General features: G+C 40.3%; 1 protein-coding gene and 1 long non-coding RNA gene across 4 annotated transcripts in view; one reads left to right on the top strand and one right to left on the bottom strand.

Annotated features, from left to right (window-relative positions):
• The window catches only part of MCM8 (minichromosome maintenance 8 homologous recombination repair factor), a 48,344-nt gene extending 37,013 nt beyond the window's left edge, over positions 1-11,331 (top strand). For all 3 annotated transcript variants that reach the window (XM_055265055.2, XM_055265054.2, XM_063634017.1), the window contains 2 exons: positions 5,893-6,082; positions 6,676-11,331. In XM_055265055.2, coding sequence (XP_055121030.1) covers positions 5,893-6,082; positions 6,676-6,768 — 283 coding nt within the window. In that variant the 3' untranslated portion in view covers positions 6,769-11,331. The remainder of the gene's footprint in view (positions 1-5,892; positions 6,083-6,675) is intronic.
• LOC134735901 (uncharacterized) lies at positions 7,088-13,570 on the bottom strand. The gene is made up of 2 exons (XR_010119487.1): positions 12,613-13,570; positions 7,088-7,609 (listed from the first exon to the last, which is right to left on the bottom strand). It is a non-coding gene; the product is annotated as an uncharacterized lncRNA (long non-coding RNA).
• Between the last annotated feature and the right edge of the window lie 1,240 nt (positions 13,571-14,810).

Below are 14,810 nucleotides of genomic sequence, written 5' to 3'. Positions count from 1 at the left end.
TACATGATAAATTCTCAGAAGTGATATTTCTGGGTTCAACAGTAAATACTATAGGTTTTTGATAAATATTGCTAAATTGTATCCTTTGCATTTTATATCATTTAGTAGATAATGATTCCTAGAAGGTAGAAAAGAAAAATTAATTGAGCATATATGTTTACCTTAGACATAGATTTTTAAAAATCAGTAATATTATTTTAGGTAGGTTTTTTATTCCATCTAAAAAAATTTTTTTAATAGGTCCATACTTCCATAAGCTTCAAAATTCCAAAGTTCAAAAAGTATAGGCCGGGCATGGTGGCTCACACCTGTAATCCCAGCACTTAGGGAGGCCAAGGCAAGTGGATCACCTGAGGTCAGGAGTTCGAGACCAGCCTGGGCTACATGGTGAAACCCCGTTGCTACTAAAGATACAAAAAATTAGCTGGGTGTGGTGGCAAGTGCCCGTAATCCCAGTTACTTGGGAGGCTGAGGCAGGAGAATTGCCTGAACCTGGGAGGTGGAGGTTGCAGTGAGCTGAGATTGTGCCACTGTACTCAGCCTGGGCGACACAGCAAGACTCTGTCTCAAAAAAAAAAAAAAAAAGTATATAGTGGAAAAAGTTTCCTCCTACTCTGTTTAATAGCTACCCGTTCTTCCTGCTAGCCAGTGGCATTTATTAGCAGTTTTTTTTTGTGACTACGTATCTATATATTCTTTTTTCCCCTTTGTAGACAAATGGTTAACTATAACAACATACCATATACATACTATACCTTCCTTTTTTCATTTAAAATGCATTTTTAATATCCTCTTATAGCAATGAAAATACATATCTGTTAGGGATCTACTTTTCCAAGACCAAAAAATATATTGAAGATGAAATTATTTATCTTATTTTGTTAAGTAATTTCTAATTCTTCTAAGGTAGATGAATTCTTTTGTCCTAGTAGCTGCTGATTCTGAGGCTTGCATGGTGTCAGAACCGGGTGGTTTTGCCCAGCTATTCCCCTTTGGCTGTGAATAAAAGTGCAGCATAGCTGGAAGAGCAAGGGCTTTGGAGTCCAACCTGGAGCTGCCATGGCAAATTACACACTGCTTCTCAGTTTCCTCTGGTGTAAAGCGTACCACAAAAGATTGTGCTCTGAGGTGTCATGCAGTTATGCTCTATAAAGTGACAAATAGGGTTCTGATACATAAGAGGACACTCAATAAACACTGTTTACTATCAATAGCGCAAGACTTTTTTTTTTTTTTTTTTTTTTTTTTTTTTTTTTTTTGAGACAGAGCCAGACTCTGTCTCCCAGGCTAGAATGCAGTGGTGTGATGTTGGCTCACTGCAGCCTGCACCTCCTGGGTTCAAGCAATTCTCCTGCCAGCCTCCCAAGTAGCTGGGACTACAGGTGCATGCCACCACACCTGGCTAATTTTTCTATTTTTAGTAGAGACGGGGTTTCACCATGTTGGCCAGGATGGTCTCAAACTCCTGGCCTTAAGTGATCTGCCTGCCTTGGCCTCCCAAAGTGCTGGGATTACAGGCGTGAGCCACCACGCCTGGCCTGATAGTGCAAGTTTTGTTGATACTCAGATGAGGCTGAGCAGATCCCCTTTTCTCTGAGTTCTACCATAAACCGAAGGCCTCAAAAACTGGCAGATCTCACCCTAGATAAGAAGTTTCCAAAATTACCCTTTTCAAAGAATTTTTATGGTCTAGTCCTCAATGCTGTCCATCTAAATTGTGCAGTATGTCTTAGCTGCAGATCCTTTTCTTCTTGTCTTTTTCCTCATAGGGAGACACTTACCTAGTTGTCTCTTTGTCCCCAGCCTGGTACTGGCCCATCCCAGGAGGCTGCTGTCTTCTCTCTGCTGCCTCTGGAAGTATGCATATAGGTAGAAGGGCACCCATGTCACCTCCTGAAGGTGCAATAATCTGCAGCTTGTTTCCTGCCCTTATAGGGAGTCCATGGAAGAAGAGAAACCTTTCTCAATTCAGTCTGAGTTTGTAAGCAACAGTGAGGTTCTACTGGCTGTCTCTGAAAGCTTTAAAGATTCTAGAATTGACAGCTCTTAATTTTTTTTTTTTTTTTTTTTGAGACGGAGTCTCGCTCTGTCACCCAGGCTGGAGTGCAGTGGCGCGATCTTGGCTCACTGCAAGCTCCGCCTCCCGGGTTCACGCCATTCTCCTGCCTCAGCCTCTCCGAGTAGCTGGGACTACAGGCACCCGCCACCACGCCCGGCTAATTTTTTTTGTATTTTTAGTAGAGACGGGGTTTCACCGTGGTCTCGATCTCCTGACCTCGTGATCCGCCTGCCTCGGCCTCCCAAAGTGCTGGGATTACAAGCGTGAGCCACCGCCCCCGGCACAGCTCTTAATTTTTTATTGGTGGCACCAAAGTAACTGCCTCATAATAAGAAAAATTAATAATTATTGACTCCCAACCCTTTCAGCTAATTTCTAACAACTTACCTTCTGTGTCTAAGTATCTTATTGGTATGGCATCACACAGTGCTTTTTTTTTGCTTTTTTTTTTTTTAGAGTCTCGCTCTGTCATCCAGGCTGGAGAGTATAGTGGCGTGATCTCGGCTCACTGCAACCTCTGCCTCCTGGGTTCAAGCGATTCTCCTGCCTCAGCCTCTTGAGTAGCTGGGATTACAGGCACCTGCCACCACGCCCAGCTAATTTTTTTGTATTTTTAGTAGATACGGGGTTTCACCAAGTTGGCCAGGCTGGTCTTGAACTCCTGACCTCAGGTGATCTGCCCACCTTGGCCTCTCAAAGTGCTGGGATTACAGGCGGGAGCCACTGCGCCTGACATCACACAGTGCTTGACCCGTCAATTTTCTCTCTTTTTGTGATTCAGTACTAGGGTTTGAGGGAACTTGTAGCTGAAAATTTTACCAACCTGGCTTTAGTCCCTCTCCAGTTGATCTCATTATGTTGGAGACCCTCCCGTTGCCATTTATAAGCAACCAGATAGTCTAGGAATTTACTAGACTTTCTCATACAACTTGCTGCTGGGGGCATGGTGTGCTAGCATATGAAGTAAGAGAATGGCCACAAAATATAGTTGTCTGCCTGACTTCTTGTGGGTATGGCTTTCTGAGAGACCAGACTAGAGACTGACCTAGCAGAGGTATTTTTTCCCATTAGGAAAGTAAGTCACAACCCAACCAAAATTTCAGAATTTTTTTTTTTTTTCCCATAACAAAAACAAAGACCAAAAATAGGCACTTCTTATGTAATGATGGTGAGTTGCCTATTGACTTACAGTCTAGAATGTGTGCATCTTGCTTTCTCTGCATCCTGCACTTGAACACTCCACCTTTGGGAGTGTGGCTGAGATTCCCACTCCTGATTTCTTTTTCCTTTTAATTACCTCTGGCCCTCTGGGTCTTCTGGTGCCTGGCTCTCCTGAATGTCACGTTTCTACTTTGTAGACTGTTCGTCTGTCGAGCAAATTATGGGGTACACTACCCTGCTCCTTTTCTCTTTTAACCTGTAACGTTCTTCTTTTGAGGCTTTACCATTGCTCAGTTTCTGCAGGCCTTAGACCACAGATGTCACCTCAACTGTCTAGTGTTTCTCCACAATAAATTCACTGGTCTGTGGACACGGTAGATTAGTTCTCCTATCTGAGCATCATACTTAAGCAGAGTAAATTAGGCTATAATTACCTTTTCAGTAAAAATGCTATATTGCCTATTTATGGTTGGCTTATACTTGGTATAAGATTTATCTGCATGTCTGAATACTTATGTTGGACAGCATTTCCATGTGCTTTCCTGTCCAAGAGGAACTCTTAAGTGTTGTCTCGTGGAACTCTGTATTCATACTGCTTCCCAGAGTTGCTTTGGTGGCAAATTTGAACAAGTTTCAGATCAGTTTACATCTGGGCCCCTGAAAAAAAAGAGGTCTTACTATTAAGTGTAAACAGTACCCACATGACGTTACCAGATTGTTTCCCTGAATTGTCTCAGTATGTTTACTGGCATTCATAAAAATTTTCAGGAAAAATAGTTTGATTGGAATTACCTGACACTATGTTCATGGCAGAGATCAAGATCCAGTGAAACACAATGAAATTAGATTATGAGTTATCTGTTTGTTATGCTCAATGTGGATTCTGTCCTTAGTTTATGAGAGCAGGGACCTTATCTGACTCATTTACCAGTATATTCCCAGGGCCCAGAATCATGCCTGCCATAAAGTAGGCCCTCAATAAATGTCCTGCATTGATGGTAAAGTTGACCTTAGTAATCATTCATTCATTCATTAAATCTTCCCTTTCAGAGTTTTCATCTCTTCAGCTTTGTTCAATCTTTGCCCTTAATGTGGTTTTAAACCTTTTAAGATTACATTTTAACTGGGAAGCCGACAGTTGAATAAGAAAATTCTTAAACAGTGACATAGCTTGTCTGAGTTACCAGAGCATTTAGCTATATTTTAAAAACTAAATGCTTATATTTAGTAGACAGTTCACATAAGCTTTCTCCTAAAATTGAAAATATACTAGGTAGCAGAAGAGAACAGAGCCACCTTCAAAGGTGAGAGATCATTGTTTTTTTCTATTTCAGGAAACTAGCTCAAATATTTTACATAGCTTTTTAAAATCTGAAGCAGTGTAGCAGATTCAAATCTGAGGTATGCCACTTACTAGTTGTGTAACTTCTGACAAGTCACTTTAATGTTATAGGTTGGTGCTAAAGTAGTTGCAGTTTTTGCCATAAGAAAAACAATTTCAAAAACCATTATTACTCTTGCACCAACCTAATAAGAATGTTTTTTCATCCGTAAAATGGGAATAAGAATAGTTCCTAAATCACAGGATTGCTGGAAGGATTAAGTGGGATAGCCTATGGTAAATAAATATAATTAAGATAAATGTGACCTATTATTATTAACTGAAAGCATTTTTAACAACTTTCTCATGAGAAACAATCATATGGGAGGTTTATCATAAAAGAGATTATGCTGTATTTCAGAGGAAAACAGTTACCATCTTACTATCATTTTTAATAGTCTTATTTGAATGACTCAATCCTATTTGTATAATGTAGGCTTTTAACTATTCAAGGAACAAAAGGAAGCTTTATTGTTTATAACCCATTAAAATCATTCCTGCAGCTCATTAAGGGAAGGGATTATACCTGTTTTGTTCACCACTATAAGCCTGTTGCCCAGCAGGTGACCAGTATATATTTGACTAATTAATTCCTGATTAAATAACAGTTTTACCAGTTAATCTGGCTGTGAAATATAGCTGTCCCATTGTTGAAGCAGGGAATCAGCAATAGAGTTGGATTAAACAGGATGGTTAATTGTGTTTCTAACTGGTGTTCTCAGACTTTAGCTAAAATTCACTATCAAGTACATATTTCTTTCTTTGGAGATATTGTGAAAATAAGAGAAAGCAGAAGAAGTGTGGCAGTAATAGGTGCATCCTTTAATATCTAACCGTTATCACTGCAACTCACCATAACCTTTCTAGTTCATTCCTAGAGTATTTTAAATACCGTTTATTTAAAATACTGGTACAGCCAGATGCTGTTCCAGGAGATAGGACACATTTTTATTCAGTAAAGTCTAGATTTATTATATTTAGAATTTCTTTTCTTCATGAATCAAAAAGTATGTCCCAGGTATTTATATGGTAGTTTATCAATTTTGTGTTTTTATGCATCTCTCTCTTCAAATTTAGAAGTTTCTTAAAAGTGGTAACTATGTCCAAAATATTTTTATTCCTTATCAATCCATATCATAGTGAATTTCAGAGCGGCCACTCAATAAACACATGTTGAAATGTTTGCTAAGTGAGCCTTGTGGCTACTTCCAAATTTTTCTTCTGTAACCTGAAAGCCCAGGACAATTTCTATGGCAGTGCCACATTGGGTAATTTTTTCTTCCTTTTTAAGCATGCTAGGAACTTACTCTGATGAATTTGGGAACCTAGATTTTGAGCGATCCCAGCATGGTTCTGGAATGAGCAACAGGTCAACAGCAAAAAGATTTATTTCTGCTCTCAACAACGTTGCTGAAAGGACTTATAATAATATATTTCAATTTCATCAACTTCGGCAGATTGCCAAAGAACTAAACATTCAGGTATGTTAAATAAGTTAATCTCTTTTGTAATAATTTCAGGAGGTCCTTATTAATATATAGTAAAACAGAAACAGTTTTTACTTATTTAAAATTCATACCTGCTTCTCAAAGGCTTTTCAGCATCTTGATAGTCAGAGGGAAACATTGTAATAAGACACAGTCTCTGTTTTTCTGACAGTCTCTTGTGGATATGTCATTTTAACATCTTTTAACCTCAGTTCCCTCATCTGTTAAATGGACATGATTATACCTGCTATTCCTACTTCAAAGTTCTCGTGAAAATCAATGTAATAGCACTTTAAACGTGCTATTACACATTATGGAAAATTAACTTCTTAATTTCAAAAGTTAGTTTGATTTGCTTTTCAGCTAACCTAAAACATAAAATATTCTCTGCCTGTTGGAACTTTTATTTTTTGTTTAGGCATTATATAATCCAGAGCTCAAATATAGGCAGTTTGCTCTGTAAGAAGTAAAAATAATTTTATTTGGCCAAGAAACTTTACAGTTACATATTATTGTTTGAGAGATTTATTTTAAAAGTAATATTTTGACATGTTACTTAATGGGCTAAACTTTTTGTTTTCTTCCAGGTTGCTGATTTTGAAAACTTTATTGGATCACTAAATGACCAGGGTTACCTCTTGAAAAAAGGCCCAAAAGTTTACCAGCTTCAAACTATGTAAAAGGACTTCACCAAGTTAGGGCCTCCTGGGTTTATTAGCAGATTAAAACCATCTCAGTGAAGATATATGCGCATGCACAGACAGACACACACACACACACACACACACTCAAATATTGTTCTCTGAAAAATGATGTCCCAAAAGTATTATAGGAAAAAAGCATTAAATATAATAAACTAATTTAAGGAGTGATAAAGTCTCCAGATGCAGTAGCTCACACTGCAATCACAGCGACTCAGGAGGCTGAGGTGAGAGGATTGCTTGAGGCTAGGGTTCGAGACCAACCTTGGGCAACCTAGCAAGACCCCATTTCTTTAAAAAAAAAAAAAAAAAAATTTAAACTTAGCTGGGTGTGGTGGCACATGCCTGTAGTCTCAGCTACTTGTGAGGCTGAGGCAGGAGGATTATCTGAGCCCAGGAGTTTGAGGTTACAGTGAGCCACAATCACACCGTTCACTGCACTCCAGCCTGGGCAATAGAGTAACTTTTGACTCAAAAAAATAAAAAAAAATTGTAGTGGTAGCCATGTGTTAGTTGTTAAATAAATTCTCCAAAAGGCTAAAAGTAAATTACTTATAAATTTTTTATAGTTATATTTTTGACCTGCCTTTTATATGTATGAATATTTCATAGTTTCACATATCAAATGTAGGCATTCAGACAAATACATAAACCAATGAACATATTACATATTCTATGTTCCAATAAAACTTTATGGACACTAAAATTTGAATTTCATAAAATTTTCCCATGTCAAGAATACAAAATACTCGATTTTTGTTTTTAGCCATTTAATAATAGGCCTCATTTATTCCACAGGCTGTAGTTTGTAGAGTCTTGCCTGCAAACAATAGAAACAGACTGATTAAGCAGGAGTAGTTTTTTGAAAGAATTTTGGTTAGCTCACAGAATTACTAGAAGGCAGGTGAACCAGGAGGGTAAGCTCCCAGCAGCAATTTGTAAAACCATGCGTTAGAACTGGACTAAGGAAGAAGCTGCTGACACTCTACTGCCACACAGGGCGCTGGAAGAAAGTGCTACTGCCTCCATGCCCCACCTTTGCCACTTCTGCAGCAGTAATAGGTAGAAGAATGCCCCCACCCACACCGGAACAGCAACAAAAGGATTCCCCATGAGGCGCCTCCCTAAGTTGCTGAATTCAAAAAAGAAGTCGCATACAAAGACATCTGATTGAAAAAGGGTATGTTATATGCCCCTTTCATAGGCTGCTAGGGAGTTTTCCTGGTTCTACTTTTGGGTGGTGGGATCAATAAGACCAGAATTTCTCATATGTTGTGAGAGGATTCAAATGTTACAGGGTTGCCAGCCAAACTGTCAATCACGTGTAAATCCAACAAACACTTTGTAACATACAAGAACTCAGGAAATGTGAACCATTGTTGGAGAATCTACTAAAATACAGCTTCCAGCAAACCAGAAGATGAATGGAAAATGTAAATAAAAAGAACTGGCAGTGTATATCAGATGTTTAACTGTAGGACCAAAACTAAGATGTGGAGACTATTGCCATAGACCACAGTGTAAATTTTTTTTTTAAGTGAGGAAGGAAAAATCAGGAATCAAAAGAGGGGCCAGGTGCAGTGGCTCACATCTATAATCCCAGAGCTTTGGGAGTTCGAGGCAGGAGGATCACTTGAAGCCAGTTTTGAGGCCAGCCTGTGCAACACATTGAGACCCTATCTCTACAAAAAATAGATTAGCTGGGCATGGTGGTGCATGCCTATTGTCCTAGCTACTGTGGAGGCTGAAAAGTAGGAGGATCACTTGAGCCCAAGAGTTTGAGGTTACAGTGAGCTATGGTTATACCACTGCACTCCAGCCTGGGCAAGAGAGCAAGACCTTGACTCAAAAAAAAGGAGAAAGTAGATAGTAGTATAAATATAGTGAAGTCTTTAAAAGCTAGGGGTTAAAAGATATTTAAAGCAAATAACTCAGGTGTGATGGCACACGCCTGTAGTCCCAGCTACTAGGGAGGCTGAGGCAGGAGAATCACTTGAACCCGGGAGGCAGAGGTTGCAGTGAGCCAAGATCGTACCACTGCACTCCAGCCTGGGCAACAGAGTGAGACTCTTTCTCCAAACTAAATAAATAAGAGATACTTAAAGCTGAAAAAAATATATTAATAGAATTTAAAACATTTCACAAAAGTCAACACATAAATAATATCAACCAAAATAAAGTGGTAGACACAAAAGGAAATGTACTAATTTATTGTTCAAAGAGGAAAATAAATCTCAAAGGTTAAGGCTGTTATATAAATTTATTTTTAAAAAGACATAAACCTGTATTTTCAGAATGAATTGTTCCATGTTTCCTTAGATTCTGTATTTAGCATCCATTAATCACAGGGCCAAACTAACAACAAAAGTTGTTTAGCTTTCCCTTACAATCCAGCTTTTGTGGGTGTGCAGACATCACATTACAGTCCCTCCAACCACAAACCCCAACATACAGTATTTCACTTCCTGACCAATAGGGGGTGTCCCCACACCTTTCAACCACTGTAGCAACAAAGCTCTGGCCTAGGCTTTTCGCTTGCTTCTTTACTGCCTGACTGACTTTGGTGTTTCCCCATGTGGCCTGGTGTGGCATGGCATGCCCTCTTGGGAGATGAAAGTAATCTTCCATAGGTAATTGTTTCTGTGTCACCACTGCTGATTAAAACAAATCCTAAGTACAAATGTTAGAACAGAAACGTGCAAAGCAAAAAAACATTACATCATGAAAGTTTCTTTTTCTTTTTCTCTTTTTTTTTTTGAGACAAAGTTTCGCTTTTTGCTCAGGCTGGAGTACAGTGGTGCGATCTCGGCTCACCGCAACCTCTGCCTCCTGGGTTCAAGCGTTTCTCCTGCCTCAGCCTCCCAAGTAGCTGGGATTATAGGCATGTGCCACCATGGCTAATTTTGTATTTTCAGTAGAGACGGGGTTTCTTCATGTTGGTCAGGCTGGTCTCTAACTCCCGACCTCAGGTGATCTGCCTGCCTCAGCCTCCCAAAAAGTGCGGGGATTACAGGCGTGAGCCATCATGCCCGGCCGAAAGCTTCTTTTTTAAGGGATGGTGGGCTTGCCATGTTGTCCAGGATGGACTTGAACTCCTCAGCTCAAGCAGTCCTCCCACCTCAGCCTCCTGAATAGCTGAGACTACAGGCATGCACCACTATGCCTGGCTGCAAGATGAAAATTTAAGAGATGGGGGTCTTGTTCTGTCGCCCAGGCTGGAGTGCAGTGACATGATCAAGCCTTGATCTCCTGGGCTCAAGCAATCCTCCCACCTCAGCCTCCTGAGTAGCTGGAACCACAGGAATGCAACACCATGCCCAGCTAATTTTGATTTTTAGTAGAGATGAGGTCTTCCTTTGTTGCCCAAGCTGTTCTCAAACTCCAGGGCTTCCTGAGTAGCTGAGACTACAGGTGTGAGCCACCATGCCCAGCCTTCTCTCTTTTCCAATATTGTGTTAAGTAAATTGTATTGGTGGTAATCAACTTGTTCATTTCATTTTTAGGATAGAGATATCAAGGTGAGAGTATAACTGAACCAGAAGAGGAATAAACACCACCCTGTGATTGATGGATCTTTATAGCTCCCCTTTGATAAAGAAGGGAAATATCATACTTACATTAACATGTTATAGTTGCTGTTGTTATACAGAAGAATATTAAACAATATTCATATATTGTTTATGAATGCATTGAATGCATAAACAATGATATGGATATTGGCTAGCCAAAGAGGTGGATAAATGTAGATAGAATGATACGGGGATTTGGAATTCAGTGTCCATTCTGTTTTCCTAGTGTGCCTTCCTATAATGCAGGGGCTGGAAGGTGAGAAAATAACCACATTTCCCAAATTCCCTTTGCAGGTAGATTTCCAGATGTGAATTGGGTTCCACTGATCAGATATCCATGTGTGAGATTTGGAAGGCAGAACTGAGGAGACAGCCATCTTCCTCTTGCTTGTGTTCTGGTGGCATGTGTGGTTGAGGAGACATTTAATTTCCCTGTAGCAGAATTCTTGCAGTCAGTTGTTGAGGCAAGTGGGCATGGTGGATGCAACCCTGATCTTCACCTTTCTCATTATTGTGGGGTAGCAGTGCCTCTGGCAAGCCAGACAGACCTGCAGTGTTTTTCTGGGAGTTAATTCTGGAGACCCAGTATGGAACCCACTCCTAGTCCTTGTGACAATATTGTAAGCATCCAGTTCCCTGTTTTACAGTCCTTTTAAATGTGGCTAGCTACAGTTGTTTGTGTTTCCTACAACTAATCACTCATACATCTGTATCTAAAGCACTCCACGTGGGTCATGTACTATACTTAAAATTATAAGGCAATATTAATTCACAAAACTACATACTCGTTTTATTTAACCCTCAGAAGAACTAAAAACAAAAGCTATGCCAGGCTTGCTCTAGAGCGTGGGCTTGGGAATGGAAAGGCAGAGTGCACCTACTGATTTCCATCATCAGTTTTTCTATACCATGGAGTTACTTACCATGTGCATATATAACACTGATAAAAATTAAAAACAGGTTAAAATAAAAACTGAGCCAGATTCTGACATTTAAATCAGAATTATTCTTAGTACATAGACTTGCAAAGTCACTGAATAATTCCTTGGGACTGCAGACTCTTAGTCTTTGCTTCTAGAAATGTATAGTAATTTCAACACATCATATATAGAGAGAGAGTATATATATATATATATATACACTCTATAGAGTATACTATATAGTGTATATATACTATATACACTCTATATACACTCTATAGAGTATATATATATTCTTTCCATATATATATATATATATAGTAATCAGCTTCCTCAGGTTAAAACATCTAGATATATTGAAAACACTGGAGTCTGCAAACTCCTCTTCGTTAGAGAATGTATATTATCTTTAGTATTAAAATAACTCTTCTAAGTCCTGAGAAGCACCTCAGAACACTGCATTCACATGTTTGCTAGGCAGAATAGTACCCACCCTTCAAGACATCACATCCTAATGCCCAGAACCTGTGAATCTGTTAGGTTACATAGCAAAGGGAAATTAAGATTGCTAATCAGATGACCTTAAAATAGGGAGATTATCTTGGATTATCTGCATGGGTCCAATATAATTAGAAAGAAACTTTAAAGTGGAAGAGGGAAGCAGAAGAGAGCCAGAGGCAGATGCAACTACAGAAGAAGGCACAGATGCAGCATTGCTGGCTTTGCAGATGAGGGAAGGAGGCCTTCAGCTAAGGATTGTGGGTGGCTCTAGAATCTTTTTTTCCATCTCAGTATGTATGCCACAGTTCAGGTTTTTGTTTTTTTATTTTTGAGATGGAGTTTCACTCTGTCATCCACGCTGGAGTGCAATGGTGAGATCTTGACTCACTGCAACTTCTGCCACCTGGGTTCAAGCAATTCTGTCTCAGCCTGAGTAGCTGAGATTACAGGTGCGTGCCACCATGCCCGGCTAATTTTTGTATTTTTAGTAGAGACAAGGTTTCACCATATTGATCAGGCCGGTCTTGAACTCCTGATCTCAGGTGATCCACCCAACTCAGCCTCCCAAAGTGCTAGGATTACAGGTGTGAACCACCGTGCCCAGCCTCACAGTTAAGGTTATTAATGTGATTTAACTGAATAAAAAATGCTGGGTTGTGTGGCGACATGGTTTTTAAAAATGTAAACAGGGCTGGGCATGGTGGCTCACATCTGTAATCTCAGCACTTTGGGAGGCCGAGGCAAGAGAACTGTTAAAGGTCAGGAGTTGGAGACCAACCAGCCCAGGGTATATATAGGGAGACCCTATCTCTTAAAAAAAAAAAAAAAATTACCTGGGCGTGATGGCATGTCCCTGTGGTTCCAGCTACTCAGGAGGCTGAGGCAGTAGGATTGCTTGAGCCCAGGAGTTTGAGGCTGCACTGAGCTATGATCACACCACCGCATTCCAGACTCGGTAACACAGCGAGTCTATCTACAGTGCAGTGTCTCTAAAAATATATATATATAAACCCAAAATATAAACAGTAAGTATGAAGTATGTACAGGAAATTAATAGCCGAAGAATATTTTACCATGTTCAAAAACAAAATTCTTCATGTGGCTGAGAGAAGAAAGAAAAAAATGGTATGTTTGCGTTCCATTTGCAGGTATTACATAAACCCATTTTAAATGAACTAAAATGCCTAGGATTTGGAGGGGAAAAAATTATCTCGTGCTCACATTTGAAGGTTCCTCTCAGAAATAAACCACTTAAAGAGACCACAGTACTGGTTTAATTTTTTTTTCCCGTAGGAGCAGAGGGAAACAGGTGGTTAACCATTTTTGGAAATTCTGTCATATCTTCTGAATAGAAAGGATAGGTGGATGTAATGTTAAAACAAGGCTTTCTGAACCAGCAATCCCCAACCTTTTTGGCAACAGGGACTGGTTTCAAGGAAGACGGTTTTCCACGGGCCTGGATGGGGGGATGTTTCGGGATGAAACTTCCACCTCAAGTCATCATTAGTTAGATTCTCATAAGGAGCGCACAACCTAGATTTCCCGAATGTGCAGTTCACAATAGGGTTCACACTCCTATGAGAATCTAATGCGCTGCTGACCTGGCAGGAAGCAGAGCTCAGGTGGTGATGCTCGCTTGCCTGCCGCTCGCCTCCTGCTGTGTGGCCTGGTTCGTAACAGGCCATGGATTGGTACTGGTCCACAGCCCAGGGGTTGGGGACCCCTGTAACCAAAAGGAAAACAAGATTCTTAAATCTTTACAGGAAGGAGGAATGGAATAGAAAATAAAGCAATTTGTACACTAAATGATGTTAAAAATCCCTTTATCACCTTTAAAATATGAGCTGAGAGGAAAAAAATATTAAAACCAATCCTTTTACTTTCTTATTTGTAGATCTGCCTCACGAGAATGTTATTTCTTTTAAAGGTTCCAAAAGAACCATATAAAAACTTAGTAATGACTTAATTGTTCACATATTCTAGTGACATCAATACTTTGTCAGGAAGAAATGTGGAAAGGTTGGCACTAGAAGTTGACATAAGAATTAGTTTAGCTGGGTACAGTGGCACATGCCTGTAGTCCCAGCTACACAGGAGGCTGAGGCAGGAGGATTGCTTGAAGCCAGGAATTCTGGGCTATTATAGTGTGCTATGCTGATTGGGTGTCCGCACTAAGTTCGGCGTCAACATGTTGATCTCCTGGGAGTGGTAGACCACCAGGCTTCCTAAGGAGGGGTGAACCTGCCCAGGCCAGAAATGGAGCAGGTCAAAATTCCTGTCCTGGTCAGTAGTGGGATCGCCCCTGTGAAGAGCCACGGCAGTCTAGCCTGGGCAACATAGTAAGACCCTGTCTCTTACATCAAAAATAAAATAATAAAAATGAAAAAGAGAATTAGTTTAGATCTCTTGATAATTTAGATAGTAATCTAAATTATAGAGTTTAGGTGGAGTTAATCTCTGCAAGTCCTGAGGAGCTATGCCCAAGGTGCTTGGCCCTACCAGGAATGCACTCTTTTGCTTACATGTGTTTCAAATCTTAAATCCAATCATTTAGTTTTTTCCTATTTAGGCTGTGGGACGGTGTGTTTATTACAATGATTGAAATCTGTGCCTTATTTGAATTACTAGTTATTCAAAACACCTTTGGGTTTAGTGCTCGGTAATTACAGCGTACTCCCATAAGACTTAACTCATTGATTCCTAGAGATCTTTTTTTGAGACAAGGTCTCGGTCTGTTACCCAGGCTGGATGGAGTGCAGGGGCACGATCTCGGCTCACTGCAACTTCTGTCCCCCTGGGCTCAAGCGATCCTCCCACCTCAGCCTCCTGAGTAGCTGGTACCACAGGTACCCACCATCATGCCCAGGTTTATTTTTGTATTTTTGGTAGAGATGGCGGGCGGTGGGGGGAGAGCAGGTGGGGTCCGGCAGAGGGGGGTGGTCCTCACGGTGCCCAGGCTGGTCTCGAACTCCTGAGTTCAAGCAGTCCACCCACCTCGGCCTCCCAAAGTGCTGGGATTACAGGTATGAGC

This window comes from Symphalangus syndactylus, chromosome 24, assembly GCF_028878055.3.
Source record: "Symphalangus syndactylus isolate Jambi chromosome 24, NHGRI_mSymSyn1-v2.1_pri, whole genome shotgun sequence".
Lineage (NCBI taxonomy): Eukaryota > Metazoa > Chordata > Mammalia > Primates > Hylobatidae > Symphalangus > Symphalangus syndactylus.
This window is presented reverse-complemented; position numbering and strand designations above follow the sequence as displayed.